This window comes from Dendrobium catenatum, unplaced genomic scaffold (assembly GCF_001605985.2).
Source record: "Dendrobium catenatum unplaced genomic scaffold, ASM160598v2 fragScaff_scaffold_716, whole genome shotgun sequence".
In the NCBI taxonomy this organism is placed as follows: Eukaryota; Viridiplantae; Streptophyta; class Magnoliopsida; order Asparagales; family Orchidaceae; genus Dendrobium; species Dendrobium catenatum.
Genome location: NW_021319178.1, coordinates 18956936 through 18977893, shown reverse-complemented (window position 1 = coordinate 18977893; position 20958 = coordinate 18956936). Strand labels below are relative to the sequence as shown.

The window sequence follows — 20958 nt, the reverse complement described above, 5'->3', positions numbered from 1 at the left end:
ATAGCCGAGTGCATACATAGAGGAGAAGTCATTTGTCTACATTGAGGATGAATTCATTAATGTACATTATATATAATAAAAGACTCAAAAATAGGAATTTAAAGAAGAAAGAGATGAATGATGATGAAGATCCTTTAATTTGTGAGGATATGACATCAGATGAGGATGAATGATTTATAGATGATGAAGGGGGATGATGCCGTCTGAATTACGAGAAGAAGATTTGAATGATAATTTCTTCGATATCATAGAACATCTACATCCATCACAACCCAAGAACAAATAAAAAAGATATACAAATAGAATATTTTAGAACTTATTTATCTTAATATAATGCTCATTTTTATATTATTGAAAAATATATAGGGAATATGAAGATAACTGATATAGAGGAAGAAAAAGCATATTGGAAGACATTGGATTGCATACGAGATGAGGCAAGGGAGAGAGCAATTCATTATAATGATGAATCAAATGAAGATCCTCTCAGTTATGATAGTGCTGAAGACTTCTAAGTCGTTATATCATTACTATTTATTTTTTGAATTACATGTTAAACATGATATTGGGTAAGATATAATTTTGAGTTGAACTATATTTTATGTTGTCTTATTATTGTGATATTTGAATTTCAATTCAATTTCAAACAATTTATTACTTGTCATTTCATATCTTATACAATTTTATATTTTATATATAACTTCTAATATATTATTAGACAAAAAAAATCATAATATTGATTTTATGTAATTTTTTAATTTTTTACACAATTTTTTATTACCTCTAAAATGAGGCTAATATATATACTCCATAAAAGCTCTGTGAGGAGATTCTGTCATAGGTGACCTTCAAAAGCTTCGTTCATAAACCTTCTTATTTTTTTTAAACCAGTTGTATTAAAATCTATTATATTTTTTATGCACCATCTTGGTACATATTTGAATTGAAGAATTTTTAAATTAAATTTATGATCATGCAAACTCCGATTTCAATAAGCTAGTCTTGAATATCTAGACGAGACAAATTTAATAACATTTTAAAAGTGATATGATTTAAGTTCAAATGAGCTTAAATCAAACACTAGATATATAATTTAAAACTTTAGTATAGTAGCTAAAGAACAAAATGATATCCAAATCTAACATGCTTCAGAATTAAATCGAGAGTTGACAAATTTGACATGCCCAAATTCATCTATTTCTGACATATTTAAGGCACTTAAATATTAAAAGATCAAAATAAACATGAATCATATGATAGAGTATTTTAAGTTTTATATAAATTTAAGGGACATGCAACTCCTTAAAATCTATAAATACTTACTACATGAGGACTTAGAATTCACAGCCAAAATCTATAGGCTTTGACCTTAGCTTAAGAATCATGAGAACTTAGAGGCATGAAGAATCTCTGAGTTTCATTGCCCAACTACTGCCATTTGGCCACTAGTCAAAGGTCATTATGGCATGATCATTGTAGTTGGATCATCATCCAATAATCTATGATAGACCACCACACGATCATTGCTAATGGATGACCGCCACACGATCATCATCGCCCAACTATAGTCATTTGATCGCCAATTCGCCATCATCCTCATAGAGTTTTTTGAAATTTATCTCCCTCCTTTGGTTCTTAAGTCAATATTATTGACAACGATCTTCCAACTATTATGTCCCTATTATGATCATTTAACCACTATCACTTGATTATGAGTCTCCAATCATCCTCCCTCGATAAGAATTCATTGTCCAACATTGCCCAACAACGGTCCCATGAACGTCGTCCCCCGACTATGGTTCTCCAACCACTATCGTCCAACTATAATTCTCCAATTTTTGCTATGTGAATATTGTCCTTTGACAATCATCAGAATGCAGTCTTTCGATCAATCCTCCAACTACAGTCGACCTCCTATGATCCTCAAATCGTTGTCACCCAACTATTGTCCTTCGTTTATTGTTGCCCAATTACAATTCTCTGGCCAATATTACATGATTGCAATTTCCTAACTACAATCACCTAACTACATTCTTCTAAACCACCATCACCTCATTACAATCAAGCTACCACGGTCATCCAACTACGGTTATTTGACCACTTGTATCTTACCATGATCCTATATACATTGTCACTCAACTACAATCACATAACTACCCTCGTCTGACTATGATCATCTGTCTTCTATCACTCTATTATGGTCCTCAGATCACTATCAACCAACTATCGTCCTCGAACACTATTGTCTGGCTATGACAATATAAGTATTGTGACCTTACTACACAAACTCCAACTAACTTTGTAATTTCTCGTTGCCAACAACGACAATGCATGCTATCGCCTATTTGACAATATATGCACGCCGTCAACATCAACTCTACCTTTCAACGTTATGAGCAAAATATAAACTAAACTTTTTAGTCTCCGATCCCCTTTTTGAAGGGATATATATATAGTAACCACAAAAAAAAATAATAAAAGATCTTTCGAAGAGAACTGGCATGCAACATGGCTCTTTCGATTTTAAAGTTGATTTAAAATCCAAACTTATTCAAATATAAATAACTGCACACAAAATCAGAGAACTTGAAATTTGTTTTAAGTTGAGCTGTAATTAAACTATTAGATATAAAATATAAATAAAAAACATCATATTTGATACGTCATCGATCATAAAATTATCTTGATCGGGCGCGAATCTCAAAGCAAAAAGTTAGCCCGAAACTTTAAAAATTAAAATCAAGAGCATTCGAACTCCGATTTCAGCGAGCTTATAGTCAAACTGAGCGTCTCGGAAATACAAACCCAACGACACCAAATTCAACGCAATCCGAGCCCAAATGGGTCCTAATCAAGGACCGAAGCGCTGTTGGAAAGTTCAAACCACAATTTGAGTTACCAAACGGTCTCCGATTTTAACGAGCATATACTCAAATCGAGCGGCTCGACGAGACGAATCCAACGAGCCCAAGATCGCCTAATTCCAACATCACTAAGGCCTTCAAATGTCCAACAAACGGTCCACAATCGTATGAATCAATATCAGCCGTCCATTCGGTCACTTCATATTCGCCCCTGATCTTACGGCTATTTACGAGCCATGTCACTCCAGAAAAACTATAAATAGAGCCCTCATTCTTCACAAAGGGGACTCAAGTGAAGAGAGAGAAGAAGAAGGGAAGAAGAAGAGAAAGGGGAAAAGGAGAATCCTCTCCTCCTCGACCACCGCCGGAGCTTTTCCCGCCGTCTGAATACGCCAGAACTCTGCTGGATTTTCGGGAAACGACGGGATTCTGCAAAACTTTGTAAATTTGCTTCAAGTTGTAATCTGATCGTCCTGATTTGTGGGACGAATCAGTTTCTAGTAATTTACAAAAATAATAGTGAAACTTTTTAGCTAGGCGTGGTCCCGTGGTTTTTTCCCTCTTCTGGGTTTTCCACGTAAAAATCCTGGTGTTCATTTTCTTTTCTGTTTGTGTGCTGAATATTCGTGCAACGCTCGGACGTGAATTTCTAAACTCTACCGCCGCGTATATTCTATCCCGTAACAATATTAGTATGTAATTCTTTCATTTGTATATTACGAATGCCTTACTTACATAAATATTTTCAGTTAATTTAAACTATATTTCTAAACCAATATCATTAAAAAAAAATCAATTAGGACCGATTTTCCAATTCAGCCAAATTTTCATAGACAATTTTATGAAAATTTTTGTTCATTCGCTTTCCAGCTAGTTGTCAAGTCACTTTGGTGAGGGGAGTCGCCACATTTTATTACAATTTATTTAAGTATTATAGTTAAAAATATAATAAAATAAAGTTGAAAATTACAACCCATCTTGGATATACAAAAGAGAAAAAAAAAATGACATCTTTCATTTGCATCTTCTCCACCCAATGTAAGGGATATAATAATTTTTTTCTATCAGTAGATTCTGTGCATCACTGTATTATATATATAAATTAACGATTTATTATTATGTGAAGATGTCGAACGTCGTCCAGAGACCAATCAGAATGCGTCACGTCACTCCTTCGCTCGTTACCACGGCTCGGTATCGCTCGGTACCGTGACTCGGTATTGCTGACATGACGTATTCTTGTTGGTCTGCACAGAATAATTTCTCCAAATTAACATGCACAAAAGGACATGTTTGCATGATGAAAATTTGAAGGCAAGCAAAGTTATTTTGTATAAAGCAAACTACTATTTTGATTCAAAATAAAGTTGACAAAGCAAAGGAAAGCTACTTCACTCCATAATTTAGTTTTCCTAAATATACCAGAGAAAATGCACTCAAATATATTTTATTTTTCAAACTGCAACAATAATTTATATTTGATTACAATTTTTTTGTTGTTTTCAAGAAATTTATATATTAAAAAGTTATTTTTTACAGCAGCTTTAAAAAAAAATTACTTTCTTTATAATAGCTTTAAAATCACCTTAACAAAAAGAACTTTATTTTTTTTTTCTTTCTAGAATAACCATTTTAATTATATTTCTCCCCCTCAATAAATATCTTTGCCCAAAATCCTAAAAAAAAAATTATTTTCTATTTCACCCTAATTAATGTTATGCTACCCCAATTCTTTTTTATCCACCCTAAAAAAAAAAAGATTAATTTCTCTCCTACCTTTAATCATGATATTACATGCGAGTTGACGCGGATGTGGGGGCCGAGCTGACGAGATGCGGATGGCTAAGGGCGGAGTTAGGGGTGTCAATTTCGGGTCACGGGTCGGGTTCGAGTCGAACCCGGAACTGACCCGGGTTCAAACGGGTCAACACTAACCTGACCCGGGTAGAAAAACGGGTCAGAAAACCGAACCCGGACCCGACCCGGCGGGTTGCCGGGTTGACCTTATTAGTAACATTGATTGGAACTGTGGCTTATCTTTAGTTCTTGAAGCAGTGTGATTTCTTTAAGAATTAAGATAGATAGGAAGTGAACTTAATTTAGGCTTCATTTTGGGACTGTTTTCTTGATGCTTCTTAAAGAACCTTTTTTGTATAAAAATTTTAATTTTTATACTAAGAAGATGCTTTAAAAAGTAATAAAAAGTCATCCTAAACAAAGCATTAATATTTTATCTGTTCTAATTAATAATTTAACCCCATCAAGCTTAGGTGGGTTGGTGGGCGTGCTTGGTTGAGAACCCCCAATCTCAAGTTCGAATCGCCTCTCATACGGCACGACTCCTTAAGTGGAGAGAAAAGAAATGTGGGTCCTGCACCTGTGGGGTTGGTTGCTGGTAGACTTGCCAAGGGATTGGTGGACATCGTCAAGCGCGTCACAAACTGACGTGGCAGTGGGCCGATACCCCCGTTCCCAAAATAATAATAATAATTCATTTGATATCAATGTTGACAAGTGGAAGACTTAAAAAAAGAAAATTTCCAGTGTGTACTCTTATTGTGCCAAATCAGCTTGTTAACACATTAAGAAAATATCCAGTGATGATAAAATAGATTAAATACAAGAGAAAAATAGCTCTCAAGCAAGGAATTCCTCTACAAATTTGATTTGGACTGCAGGCCTCTCTTAGAAACAAGGATGATGGATACAGTGTAACTTGCAGAATATTTTGTTGTATGATTATTATTATTATTTTTTTACGGTTGGTATTGAAATCCTTTTGAAAATTGGCACAATTTTTAAAGATGGCAGAAATCATATTGTAGGGGTGTCGATTTTGGGTCACGGGTCGGATTCGGGTCGATCCCGAAACTGACCTTGGTTCAAACGGTTCAATCCTAACCCCACTCGGGTATGTAAAAGGGTCGGAAATGCGGACCCGGACTAGACCTGTCGGGTTGCCGGGTTGACCCGACCCGACACGGGACCCAAAACGCGGGAATGTGGGCGGGCGAGAGCAGGCGACTGCGTGCGGCGAACGCGGGTGGGCACGCAGGCAGGAGCGTGGGCAGCCTCGGGCGTGGGGCACCGATGCTGGCAGGCACGACAATGTGCGCTGGCAGGCTTTGTCGAGCAGGCAGCTGAGCGGGCAGGTTCCGGGCAGCCACGGGCAGGCGGAGCAGCTTCGCGGGTAGGTGGGGCAGTGCGGGCAAATGATTTTAAACAGGTTCACGGGTTGACCCGGCAACCCGTCGGGTCAACCCGAACCCAACCCGTTTATCAAATGGGTCAATTTCTGGAACCCGAACCCAACCCGTTTAGAAATCGGGTCGGGTCCAACCCGGATTTTCCGGGTCGGGTTTTCGTGTCGTGTCAAATATTGAAACCCCTATCGTATTGCATGGTTGCAAAACTTAATTGACAAGATTAGAACATTCAAGTGATATAAATTTTGTTTTAAGAAGCAAAACAAAGTCGTCTCATACGAAGCCTTAGAGTGTATTTGAAATGACTGCAACATTTTATAAAGTTGGTTGGGAAGTTGTAGCAGAGAAAGCAAGTTCATTATCTTGGATGTAAAAAGCAGCTTTTCACTGCATAAATTTCTGAAAAATAACGAAAAAACAACAAGAAATGATATTGTAGTTGCTGTCTAAAAAATAATTGACAAAAAAATTATCCCAAATAGACTCTTAATTGAACAAAGCATAACATAATTAGTTCATAACTTGATGTATTTGTTGCAGCAAATGGGAGATGAAGAGAGATTATCATTTTAGAATGGAACAAAAATCTCAGCATTTTAATATAATATGATAATTAAGTGATCTTAAACTCATTAAATTTATCTAATTGAGATGCTCGCTTTGCCTATAAGCATTAAGATAAAAATATTGCTTCAATAATAATATTTAATCAAACGAAACTTTTAATGACATACAAAAATTATAGAAGATTTGGTTTATTTGTTTTCTTTATACATTATTTTTTTAGTCCTATTAAGGTTTCGTTTGAGACGGCTTTCTTACTTCTTAAAATAATTTTTTAGTACAAAAATTAAAATATTAATACTTGAAAGCTGCTTTAAGTAAAAAGTCGTCACAAACAAAACCTAAGTTTTAATTTTTTTAGTCCAACATTTTAAACATAATGCCATGAAACTATTAGCTTTCTGTAGGCTATCGTTTAGTAAGAAAATATAGTAAAACATGAAAATTGGATGTGCATATGATCAATAAAATGTTAGGTAAACGATGTTAACATAAGAACTGTAGCATTTACAAAAGTTTGAACATATTGAAAATGACCATTAATATATCAAAAAATATATTAATAGGCGTGATTTTTGATATGTTGGACAGGCTAAACCTAAGGCTTTTGTTGGGAAAATTTTTTTTTTTTTTTTTTAATTTTTGGTAAGAAAAGCAATTAGAAAATAATAATGTGTGTTTGAAAGACAATTTTATCTTTTATTATTTTTTTAATTTGCTTTTACAAAGTTGTTTTTGAATTCTTTTTTGAAATTATAGCTTAGAAATGAGTTTTTTTTTAAAAAAAAAAAAAAGCACCCCCAACAAAATCTAAATGTTGCAATTTCTCAAAAACAAGCTTCAAATAGATCTCGTGTTATGCAAATTGAAAACGAGCTTCATCATATTATTATGAGAGATTTGTTTATGACTCAATATTTGTCCCTTATAAAACCAAAGGTGGATTCTATCAATTATGCATGAAGCTCTATAGACACTAAAGACATTATTTTATAAATTTTGTATGGACTTCCTGCATTTTATCACACATTCAAAACCTCCATACGAACCATATTTCATCCATTGAGCTTTGATGATTTATATTCTTTACTATGCAGCGAAGAAATCACAATGGTTGCTAAAGCTCTACGTGATACTCATTTTCCTTATAGATTAGAATCTCAAGTAGCTCTTAATGCATATAGAGGTAGAGGTCACACAACTGCAAGACCCACAATCTTATACTAGAATGCAAAACAAAGCTGCTTGTAATGCGCATACTTTGCCTATTGGTGCATCTGGTCAATGTATTCTACCCACACCAAAACGTAAGTTGATACTCAAACCTCTCTATTTCATTCCTCGACTCGAACCTAACCTTCTATATGTTAATCAACTAACGTCACAAAATAATTGTTTTGTCTTGTTTCATCCCCATGGTTTTCAAATAAAGATTCGATGAACAATCAAATTCTTCTTCAAGGTTCCAGTCGTAATGACTTGTGCTCACTTCAATCAACAGTGCCTTCATCCACCTCTCAATCTGCCTTTTTAGTTGTCTCCTACAACTCAGATATTTGGCACAAGCGCTTGGATCATCCTTATACGACCGTGCTGAATTCACCTCTATGCAAGCATGCTTACATTAAATATCTTCCTACTTCATTTTCCTGTACTTCATGTTTGCAAGCAAAATGTCATAGAATTAGTTTTCCCTTATCTAAATTATGTACTTCAAAATCATTATAATTAATACATTCTGATGTATATGAGGACTGTCTTTAGTGTCCACATTTAATGTTTTTAGTTACTATGTTCTATTTCTTGACGATTTTACTCGCTTTTATTGGGTCTATCGAATGTTTGTTAAATCTGAAACATTCATTAGATTTCAACAATTAAAACTTCTTGTAGAGAAACAATTTTCTCACTCAATTGTTACTCTACGAACAAATCGTGGTAAGGAATTTGTAAACAATTCCTTCAAACATTTTTTTAAGCAGAAATGGCATAACTCAACAGATCTCATGTCCTTATACACCGTAATGGAATGACAATGTTGAACACAAGTATTGTCATCTGATTTAAACTACTCACACTATGCTTTTAGATGCAAACTTTCCATATCTATTTGGGTATATGTTGTGTTAACAACAACTTACCTCATCAATCGAATGCCAGCCTCTGTTTTACAATGTCATTCTCCTCATGAATTGTTAACTAGTAAAACTCCAAATTATCTTCAATTGAAAGTTTTTGGCTGTAGGTGATATCCACTTCTAAAGATATTATTGAATCTCCTCCAGTTCCAATAAAACACTCTATCCTCACTCGAACTAAATTTAAATGGTTATGTTTGTCGTCTCATTTGAAAGGTTAGAATATATTAAAATAATTTCGTTTGTTGTCTCATTATTGGAGTTGTAAGATCAAAATTAAGAATGCAGATAACATGACCCAAAGAGCTTCGAAGACATAAGCATTTGCCACGGACAGTATTCGTTTGGGGGTGAGAGAGGAGTGAAAGGGAAAACGAAAGTCGTACTCAAGGTTGTACTTATAAGTCGCGAGAGAGGAGTAAATGAGAAAACAAACCATTGATGCTATTCATGTGTCCAGAAAAAAATATTGGTGGCTTCTCAGGATTAATAAATATATTTGAAAGGAAGAATTACAAAAATTAGAGCAGGTTTCCTCGTTGGCGAACTTGTTACTCTATTAAGTCACTAAAACAATCAGCTTTAAGCCCCTTTAAGCTTTCAATTTTAACTTTAGTCAAATTCTTTAGAGAATATCTCTTGAATTAGTCCTCCTAGCAACTCTGTGTCAAAATCTTTTTTCATCATTCCGTCCGCAATGGAAAGTCCACAATGAAAATTAAGTCATTCCTCCCTCTCTTTTTCAATATTTTACCCCATATGTTTTTCTCTTTCTACAGCTGCTGAAGCATTGCATTTAATTTTTTTTTATATGGATACCCTTTTTAGCTTCCAATGTATATTAAATTTTTTGTTTTATTTTTATGTAGGCCAAAAAAGATTGATATCATTATTGGTTGTTAGATTTTTTAGCCGGAAGCAGTGGTCCCTTCAAGATAAGCAGTAACAATAGAATCATTTAAGGCTTCGTTTGAGACGTTTTTTTTTCTGCTTCGCAAAGCAGTTTTTTAGTATAAAATGAAAAAATTTTATATCAGAAGGCTGCTTTAATAAGTAGAAAGAAAGTCCTCCCAAATGAAGCCTAAATCACAGTAGTGGAATAGGGACTGCACATCCTGCAACATATAATAGAAAAATATAGCAAGACCTTCAAAGCTACATTTCCCAAAAGCTTAAATATTTATTAGCCTCTCTATAATTTGAATAAGGGACCACTGCCCTAACTATAGGGCTGTCAAAACTGAGTCACGGGTCGGGTTCGGGTCCAACCCGAGATTGACCCGGCATTGTTCAACCCTACCCGTTTTTGCAAACGGGTCGGTTTTCCGAACCCAACCCGCTTCGGGTCTGGGTCAACCCGAACCCGACCCAATTCGGGTATATTTTATTAATTTTTTTTATTTAATTCAATTTATTTAAATCTAAATCAAATTAAGGTAAAATTTACTTCAATTAATTTAAAATAAATCAAGATTTCACCCGACAACATTTTTTTTGTCCATCGTCGCCCGCCGACTACGGTCTTTCCAACCTTCATTATCCAATTATGATCCTCCCGACCACTTTCATGCACCCAATTACGGTCTTTCTGACCAGCGTCACCCGCCGACTATGGTCTTTCTGACATCTGTCGCATACGCCTGACAACAATCCTTAAGACCACTTTCACCTGACAACGTTCTTTCTGTCCACCGTCGCTCGCCGAATACGGTATTTCCAACCTTCATCATCCAATTATGATCCTCCCGACCACTTTCACCCAATTACGGTTTTTCTGACCAGCGTCACCCGCCGACTACGGTCTTTCCGACATATGTCGCATACGCCTGACAACAATCCTTAAGACCACTTTCACCCGACAACGTTCTTTCTGTCCACCGTCGCTTCTTTCCAACCTTCATCATCCAATTATGATCCTCCCGACCACTTTCACCCAATTACGGTCTTTCTTACCAGCGTCGGTCTTTTCGACATCTGTCGCATAATTGTGGTCCTTCCGATCACTTTCACCCAACTATGATCTTTCTGACCACCATCGCCTACTGACTATGGTCCTTCCAACCTCAATCACCCAAATATTGTCTTTCCAACCAACTTCGCCCGACTATAGTCCTTCTAACCTCCGTCATCCAACGACTACGATAATTTTGACCATCGTCGTTTAACTATGGTCTTTCCAACCTCCATCGTTTGCCGACTATGGTCTTGCCAACCAAACGAACATGTCAATTTTGAATCTTCCAACACCCACACTCTATATGATGTATATTTGCTACATCGAGCAAAAGCCTTATCCCTAAGGAAGAGCCTCATTTGTAATCAAATGCAAATACTAGTGGATTCATTTAAACTGGGCTTGGACTCGTGATTTTTTCCCCTTTTTAGGGGTTTCCACGTAAAAACTCTGGTGTCTCTTATGAGCAAACACCATCTCTTTCATTTATAAGCATGCTAGATCTTCGTAGAAAGCTAAGATGCTAAACTTACATTTATCTACCGCTGCGAATATTCTAGGATGCAATAATGATTATTATATCATTTAAATGTTATTTAAATATTTTGATTCGATCCCGATCAAATCATTGAATCCTAAACTTCATCTTCTTCCAATGCCATATCCGGTCTGAACCGAATTTCAGAACTTTATTTTTTTGTATCTTTTAGCATTTTTTAATGAATGGGCCATGTCTCTAACTTCCAAAAAAAAAATTAGAAATTGCAGCATCATCTATTTCTAGATTATAATGCGAAGGTGGGACATTAGCTTGATAATGAGTATTTTCAAATTGCCCACATATATTATCTTGATGAGGATGTGAGACAAGAGCTTCATCATTTTGAGACGACATCCTTTATTGGCTTGTCTCCTCCCTCATTTCTAATATGCGTGCCTGTTGCAACTCCATCCTAGGAATGCAAGTTTCCAAGGAATAAAGCCCCTCTATTAAGTAATTACAACGTCCATGATTTCCATATGGGAATTTAGTTCCATGCATGTTGGAGCGAGAGAATCTATTGTTGGTATAATTTCGATCAACCATTAAAGAAGAAGTATTTGAAATAGTTTCCAACAGATGACGTCAACTGTTATGGGCAAGAATATACACAGAAGTAGAGTAAAAGAATAAAGCGTCATAGCAATGTACATATATCCGACATACCACTAGATAGTTAATATAGGGAAAAACACCAGAAACTTTTTTATGTGTAAAACCCGGAAAGCGAAAAATCACGGGGCCTGACCAAAATTAGAAAATTCTAAAGCTTGATTCACCCCTTTACTTGGATACGGTTGATTACAACAAATTGGAGAATCGGGCATACGTTTGGCAATGGTTGACGAATGGGTGAAAGTCCAATGATGATCGATGAACGGGCGGAAGTTTGGCACTGGACGGGAATAACTCCGGCAGTGGTCTACGAATGGGAAAAAGTCCAACGATGGTCAACGAACAAGTTGAAGTCCAGTGGTGGTAAAAAATAACTCAGATGGTGGTCGATGAATGAGAAGAAGTCTGATGGTGGTCGACGAATAGATAGGAGTCTGGTGGTGGTCAGGAAGAACTTCGGATGTGGTTGATGAACAAGCGGAAGTCCGACGGTGGTCGACGAACAGGAGGAAGTCTGTTGGTGTTCAACGAGCAGATGGAAGTCCGACGATGATCGACGAACAGACAGAAGTCCGACGGTGATCGTAAGTAAGCTCCCAAATTCTTCTATTATCTTCCTCTTTCTTCCCTCTCCTTCGTGTGAAGAATAGTAGCATATTTATAGTTTTTTGAGAAAGACATGACTTACAAATATGAGGAAGATCAATGTCAAGATAAGAGTGGTATGAATAGACGATTGATATTGATCCCCATTATCGTGAACTATTTACTAGTCATTTTAATGCTTTAATGATATCAGAATTTGGTGATCCTGAGCTCGTTGGATTTTTCTCGTCGAGTCGCTTGATTCGACTATAAGAATTTCATGTTTAGAATTCGTTTAGTAATCCTAATTATGATTTGAACCTTCCAAAACTGCTTTAAGTCTTCCATGGCTCAGATTGAGTCGAATTTGGTGTTGTTTGGTTTGTCTTTTCGAGACATTCAATTCAACTATAAGTTTTTTGGTATGGGAGTTTGGATTGTCCCATATTTAATTTCGTAAGTTTTTAAGTCAATTTTGATTCTTGCCCATCAAGTTAAATTTTTGATGATATATCAAAGATATGTTTATGTGTATTCAAAATCAAAATCAAGGGTTTTTTTTTTTTTGTTAGTTTGATCTAAGAAAATCAACTTCTTAGTATAATTTTTTTTCTAAAAATTACAAAAAAAATTTCAAATAGAAATTGTCATCGGTGTAAAGAGCAAAACAATAAAAAGTTTGTCCCAAATAAAGCTTTAGTCGGGCCGGCCCGCCGGGTTAATATTCTGGGCTCCCAACTTAGCACGTGAAAATTATTTGGGTGAGAAATATTTTATTTATTTATTTATTTTTTAAACAGAGCTCGTTTGAGGGAATGATGGCACAGATAGCATTCTTCAAGCACAAAGCATCAAATTTTAGACAAATTATTCTTAGCGGATGCCGAACACAGTTTATCGTCCGGAGATTAATCAGAATGCACCACGTTAACAGTACCGAGCCGCGCTACCGAAAAGTATCGAGCCGGGTACCGAGCAGGAGGTGATGTGTCACATTCTGGTTGGTGTCTGGACGTCGTTCGGCATCCGCACATAACAATTTCTCCAATTCTTAGGGATAGTTTAAGTTGTTATATATATATATATATAATATATATAATATATTATATAAATAAATAGATAATATATATCTTTAGTTCATATTTTTAATAATCATAGTTCAATAATAACTTGTATTTATTTGGGCTGTAATTTAATCAATGCAATATACAATTTCAAAGAATAAATCAGTTAAGTCGGAATGTTTAATTGTTTAAGATTAACAATTAATTAATTTAATCTGAGATGAAAATCAAAACAAATTTTAATTTAAATTAATTGAATATAATTTTTAAATCATTAAATTTGTTTGATATAGTAATTAATTGGTTCTTAATTTATATTTAATATATGAAAATATGGAGGTAAATGAGATATTTCGTGTGTAAAATTATAAGCATATTACAGTAGCGATCAGTTAACTAACGTGGTATTAGAGATATATTGTACCGAGCCTGTATCCTTTCTATATATACCTCTGTAATCATACATTTTATATCTTCAATAATACATCCTTCTTTACGTCCTGTTCTTTGTTTTCTTGCTTCTAATCTTCTCTGCCCGGCTGGGTTCGCAACATGGTAATTAGATGCAGGCCATGACGCGATCAAAGCTCGTCGGCGGCGTCAAGCATCCACCACCGCCCTCCTTCTTCTTCTCCGTTCAGACTGGACTTCACCGTGCCGCGGCCCCCTGAAATCTTGATTTCAAATCTCAAGAAACCTCGTGCACGACACAAACTCACCGCCGATAATTACACCATTTAGACGCTGCAAACTTCTATCCAGCACTTCACCGCAAACGGATTCGCCGGACATCATCACCGGATCTCTTGTTTGTCCCTCCGAATGTGCTACCTGATCCAAAAACTTCTCAGGATGGAATCTCTAGGACCAAGAATCTGACCTCTCCCTTCTTTCCACTATTTCACCATCCATCCTAACCTTATGTGATCTGTCTTCCAGCCGCCCACGAGGCATGGAATCATACTGGAAAAGCGCTTCAATCCGCAAGCCGTTCAAAGAGTCATCCAGCTCAAGAATGATCTTCACCACGTAGCAAATGAAGGAAAGCACGATGCAATGCATGTATCTTGGCAAAAGATTAAATCCATTGTGGATACAATCGCACCTCAGGATCAAACGTGGATCAAGAAGACATCCATACTGTATTTTTAAAACGGCTATCCGTCGTGCATACATTCGTTTAAAAGCTGCAATTCGGGACATCCCTTCTCCCTATCGACCTCTGACACCTGTATTCCGCTCCTATGAGTGCGAAGAAGTTCACGTTCAACGTTGAAACGAGCAAAGAAAGCAACAACTCAAGACCGACTCATGGCCTGTTACTCAAAGTTGTTTCTAACCAAAGAATCCGAAACAACAAGAAATACTTCAAGAACAAGAATGCGGCCATCAATCCTCTTCGTTCACATACTGTCAACAACAGCCAACGCAGGGAGTTCAAACAACCGACCCATTTGTCAAATCGTGGCAAACCGCGGTCACGTTGGCCATAAATTGTTGTCATAAGGTTGTAACCTCATTACGCTCCTACTACATCCCGCCAAGCCGAGAGCCCTGCTAGTCAACCTTCGTCCACCAGCAAACCAAGATTGGGCTTCTTGACTCGGAGCGTCATCTCATCTTCACACCGGAATGTCTCCAACTCAAACTACCCTGCCGTCCTATCTCTGAGGATCGGGATGTCGTGTCCATAGCAACGGTCTTCTTTCCAATCCACAATACAGGACAAAGGCATCCTTCTCTCTAACCGGACACCGATCGTAAGCTACGCTTGAGTAATCCTACTTCATGTTCCATCTCTTAAACACAATCTGCTTATCTGTTTCCGAAGCTAACCACAAGATAATCTAGTTCGTACTCTTGTTTCGAACGCCTAATGGGTTGTACAAATTAAGGATTTGCAGGATCATCTGTCCTCCTCCTTCATGGGGCGTCTCCATAACGGCTTATATCAGCTGCAGTTAGCCCCGAAACAAGTCCATCTCCGCACTGCAGACAACAAAGAAACCACACTCAACCGTGGCACGCCCGCTTAGGACACCCTTCTAACCACGCCATTTCTATTTTAGCAAATCTGTTGATTCAATAAAAGCTGTACATCTTTCATTTGTATGCAAGTTTGTAGCATGGCTAAAAGCCATAAACTTCGCATTCAATAATTAGCAAAACAGCCTCTTTCAGCCCCCTTCAATTAATCACTCGGATGTTGGGGTTCGCAGCTTCCTCAAGAATCTTTAGAAACTGGTTTCAAAATATTACGTTCTTTTTTATTGAGATTACCGCGTTTTGTTGGATTTATTCCTCTGTTTTATAAGCAATGAAAACACTAACTAAAATTCAAAAGAATTTTTGGCAAAATCTTATTGAATCAGTTTAAAATACTAAACCAAAACTCCTTCCGTTCGGACGGAGGAGGGTGAAATTTACAAGTACTAATTTCAAAAACTTTTTTAAGCTCAACAGGGGATTATTCATCAGATACCTGCCCTCATACACCTGGAAGCAAACAGGCGTCGTCGAACGTAGCATCGGCTTTCTCGAGATCACTAGAACGCTTCTTCTAACGCCTCGCTACCGCAAAGATTTTGGGCTGTAATCTCTCTTCACTGCCAACTACCTCATAAACCGATCCCTTCTAAAAGTCTCCTCGCTTCAAAAACAAACCCTTATTACAGCTTCAATCGGCAACCGTTCCCTCCTACGATCCATCTCCGCATATTCGGGTGTCTTTGTTTCCGCGTGGGCTAAAGCCTTACACGCAAAACTAAAGCTATCCCCAAAGATCCGACGAATGCACATTCTGGGTTATTCCTCCGCTCATAAGGGATAGATAAATGGGCCTATATACATGTCCACGGGCAAGAATGGTTCATTTCAAGAAACACGTCGTGTTTCACAGACAAACATTCCTTATGCTTCGATTCATCTGGTAATCCCTCACCAAAACCTTCTGATCTCACCCCACAGCCCCCTTCTCCTTAATACCTCATTCTTACAATCAATCAAAAAATCAAGCAACTTCATACCCTTCCAAACCACGCTAATCACCAACTACAGCTCAACCAATTACATTCTTCAATCTCCATCTCAATCCTATCAACTCCTCCGACACCGACACACATCAAAATCATCAGCAGTCTTCCAATTCGGATCCCGTCAGCTACTCGTTGCCCCGTCCATCCTTATGATATAGACAAAATCCGCATCACCAAACCCCAGGCAACTTCTTATACTACTTGCCACCCAGAGACAAATGCCTAAAACACCGCTTAACTATACCCAGCAGCCAAACATCAAACACGTGGCGGTCAGCTATGTCGGCAGAAATTTGGTCGCTCTAAATACACAAGCAAGGAACCTGGTCACATTATCCTCCACCGGATATACAAACCGCGTTCTCGGTTTCACGCTGGACTTACAAAATCCAAAACCCTTCCATTCCGGTAAAAATCGACCAAATACAAAGCGAGCATTAGTCGGCAACAAAGGCTTCTCTCACAGCTCGAATCAACAGCAAAACGAACTTTCAGCCCGGTAAGCCAAAGTTCCTACCATTCGCATACTAACTCACAACTGGCTTTACATAACAACTGGCGGACAATACCAATTAGAGCGTCTCCAACGCAATTCTTGGCAGGAGAAACTCTCCGAAGACGCTATATGAGACAACCATCGGTTTCGTGGATCCATCTACTACCAAATTCAACGTATGGCAAGCTGCAAAATCCATTACGGACTCAAACAATCTCCGCGGCCCATGGTTCAAGAAACTCACAACACTTCTTCTCCAATTCGTGCTTCAGTTTAAGTCGTCCGATCCTTCCTACTACTTTATACCACAAACAGATTCCACCTTACTTCCTAATCTATGTGGAACGATATCTTACTAACAGGTAATAGACAATTTCCACAATGGCAAGCGACTACTCGATCATATGCACGTTACTTTTCAAATAGCAGATGCAGGATGTCTCCTTATACTCGCAATTTCAAATAACTCACTCCAGCCGATTGCATCCTCCTTCAGCAATCTATTAGGCCAGCCAATGATCTTTAGAGAGAAGCGGATTCTCTCTTGCACACCAAGCGGCGACACCAATAACATCCAAATCCACTCAGACAGGATTTACAACTCTTCAGAACTTAATCGACCCACAGCTTACCAGCACTAGATGCAATAGCGCAGCTCATTAACAGTATCTGTCCATTAACACGCCCCGACATTGCCTTCGCCGTTCAACTCCCATACTGTAACAATAATGCCAATCCCACGGTTGGGACTATTCCAATGCCATTAAAAACCTAACTAGATACATTTAAAGGCACCCTAACCCGCTCGGTATAAGGATCACCAGGGGCGACTCCAGTTACGTTCATTCGTTGATGCCGACTGGGCGGCGGAACGTCATGGATCGTCAAGTATCCATCACCGTCACTGCACGTTCCTCGCTCAACAATCATATCTTGGTGCTCTAAAGGAAGCAAACACTGCGCTAAATATCCTGCCACCGAGGCGGAGTATCGAGCGCTATCGCACAGCAGTATCCGAAAGTTATATGGCTTCGTCGCCTAGGCAAGCAGAACTCCCAGATCGCAAACTCGCCGACGGTCCATCACGATGCGACAACACCCTCGGAATCGCTTTGGCCCACAATCCCGTCTTTCAGCGAGAACCAAGCACATCGAGATCGATCATCATTATTACGGGATCATCTAGACTCCGGACAGATCTCGGTCATGGTCCATTAAGTAAATCGACCAGATCGCGATTATCTTCACTAATCTCTCAGGCTACTAGATTCATTTCTCTTCGCAACAAATTGAACATTCAGTCCTCGAATGATCAATTTGAGGGGAGATATAAGCATTTAACAGTAGCGATCAAGTTAACACTAACGTGTATTAGAGATATATTGTAACCGCCTGTTATATTCCTATATATACCCCTGTAAATTCATCATTTTATATCTTCAATAATTAACAATCCCTTCTTAAACGTCCTATTCTTGTTTTCTGCTTCAATCTTCTCTGCCCGGCTGGGTTCGCAACAGAAAGATAAGATTTTGGAGGAGACGGAAAGGAAAAAATTATTGATTTGATGAAGATGGCGGAGAAACCGAGAAAGAAACCTAATTAAAAGAACAAGTTAAATGAAAGTTTTTTTAGATATAATTCAAAATAATTTGTAAAAATAAAGCTAAAAAACCTGCTGCAAAGGAAGTTAACAAAGCAAAGAAATTAAAATAACATTTGAATTTTAATATGTTTTTGTGAACAAATAGTAATTTTTCAGTTAAACTAAAGAAATAGTGAATATAAAGTAGCAAGCAAAATAAATAGTAATTTTAAGAATTTTTCAATTTTTGTTTATTTCATGCATAATGTTCATAACTTAAATTAAGATTTCTATTATATTTTATGTATCAGAAGAAAGATTGATTCCATTATTATTTATTGGTCGGCAATGGCCAGATCTTCTTATTACGTAGGGTTCAATTTCAGGTTGATGGGTCCGGGTTTTGAATCGAACCCGAGTTGACTCCGGATCTAAAATGGGGTCACAACCCGAACCCGACCCGTTTTTGCCAAAACGGGTTGAAATTTCAACCCGGACCCGTACCCGGCGGGTTGCCGGTTGACCTGACCTGACCCGCGGGGCAGAGAATGAGCAGTTCGGGAGGTGCGCACGAAAGCGCGGCGAGCCGGCGAACGCGGGAGCGGCATCGAGGCTCGAGTGCGGCACGAGCGCGGCGACAGTGCGACACAAGCGCGGAGAGTCGGCGACAGCGCGACACGAGTGTGGCAGCGAGCGCGGGTTCGGGTTCGGCAGCGAGGGGGAATAAAAATTTTTTAATTTAAACGGGTTTTCGGGTTGACCCGGCAACCCGCCGGGGAACCCGACCCGTTTTTCAAACGGGTCAAATATGGGAATCCAAACCCGACCCATTTTTCAAACGGGTCGGGTCCAACTCGGATTTTCCGGGTCGGGTCAAATATTGACAGCCCTATATCTACGTACCAAACCAACAGTCTACAGGCACTCATATACTAACCTAATTTTTCATTCACGATCGAATCATATATTGACTTCCACTTTGCTTGAGAAAAAGTCCAAATTGTGATTTATATCTCTCATCTCATCTAATGATAAGCTTGCTGATATATATTGACTTCCACTTCATTCTCTTAATATAATATTAATATTACATAACTTTTTCTTTTCATATCACTATATCATATACTTAAAAACTTATTTACATTGAAACTAGAAGATGGACACCACTATTGGAGACCTAGAGCTCCAAGTTAGCAACGATGAGAGCCAGCAGAACACTCAAAGCAGGCTGAGAACGAAGTGGAGCATGGACCTGCAAGGGTGCCTTAAGCCTCTTTCCCGTATAAAAGAAAGAAACTTGGCAGAGCCTCTTTATCACCATGCAAGCGTAAAAGAAGGTGAAGGGTGGAGTCCTTCGGGATCTTGTAGTCTGCCAGGGTGTGACCATCCTCCAGCTTCCTGCCAGCAAATAAAAGCCACTGGTGATCAGGATGGAAGCCCAGCTTGTCCTGGATCATGGCCTTAACGTTTTCAATAGTGTCAGAAGTCTTCACCTCCAAGGCAAACTTACTGTTGCAAGTGACGGCGTTTATGAAAATTTGCATCTGTAACAATAGAAATAAACGCCATGAGTTAATCCAGCTAAATCAAGGGGGAAAAATTTCTCAAATGGATGTTTCTATGCGAAGAGAAAGGATTTCATGAAGATCACCTGAGCATTACTGTCATCATCGACGTTTGTAGTAGCAGTGAGATCCTCCGTCTTTACAGTGCTTTGCATCTATAACAAGACAATCGAACATGCATACATCAAGAGATCTAATAAAGAATCAGCGAAAAAAAAAAAAACTCTCAAATGGATATTTCTATGGCAAGAGAAAGGATTTCATGAAGATCACCTGAGCATTACTGTCATCATCGATGTTTGTAGTATCAGTGAGATCCTCCGTCTTTACAGTGCTTTGCATCTGTAACAAGACAATCGAACATACATCAAGAGATCCAATAAATAATCAGCGAAAAAAAAAAAGAAAACTCAGAATAACACTACTTTGGTGAGGAAGGAGCAGAGCTTAAAACGAAGACAAGTGCAGATTAATTGAGAGCTTAGAATGAAAACAAATTCAGGTTGGGAGTTTTTTATAGGCATCATTCACCAACCTCTTTCATAACGCGGGGCCGACCTCTCAAACGGCCTTAAGTGTGGAGGGAAGGCTGGAAGCAGGGAGATTATTGGGTTCGAACACCGGTCACGGCTTATTGTTCAATACTTCATAGTACTGAGTAATATTGAATTTGGTACTGTGAAGTACTACTGAGTTCGTTACTTCAGAGTATCAAGTAATACTGCTCGGTACTATAAAATACCGAG

The 20958-nt window shown here is 38.0% G+C and overlaps 1 protein-coding gene across 1 annotated transcript; it reads right to left on the bottom strand.

Moving 5' to 3' along the window:
- Positions 1–19719: 19719 nt before the first annotated feature.
- Positions 19720–20674, bottom strand: LOC110106992 (ubiquitin-like). Its single transcript, XM_028696158.1, has 4 exons — positions 20638–20674; positions 20486–20554; positions 20299–20367; positions 19720–20191 (listed from the first exon to the last, which is right to left on the bottom strand). Exons 2-4 carry the CDS (start codon positions 20552–20554, stop codon positions 19913–19915), a joined length of 417 nt encoding a protein of 138 aa, XP_028551991.1. The 5' UTR covers positions 20638–20674; the 3' UTR covers positions 19720–19912.
- Positions 20675–20958: the final 284 nt, after the last annotated feature.

Excerpts from the sequence above, each read along its gene's own strand:
- LOC110106992 (XM_028696158.1), bottom strand. The coding sequence starts at position 20,554 with ATGCAAAGCACTGTAAAGACGGAGGATCTCACTGATACTACAAACATC. Across the intron at positions 20,368-20,485 it reads ATGATGACAGTAATGCTCAG|ATGCAAAGCACTGTAAAGAC; the intron begins GTGATCTTCATG and ends GTCTTGTTATAG. Across the intron at positions 20,192-20,298 it reads ATGATGACAGTAATGCTCAG|ATGCAAATTTTCATAAACGC; the intron begins GTGATCTTCATG and ends CTATTGTTACAG.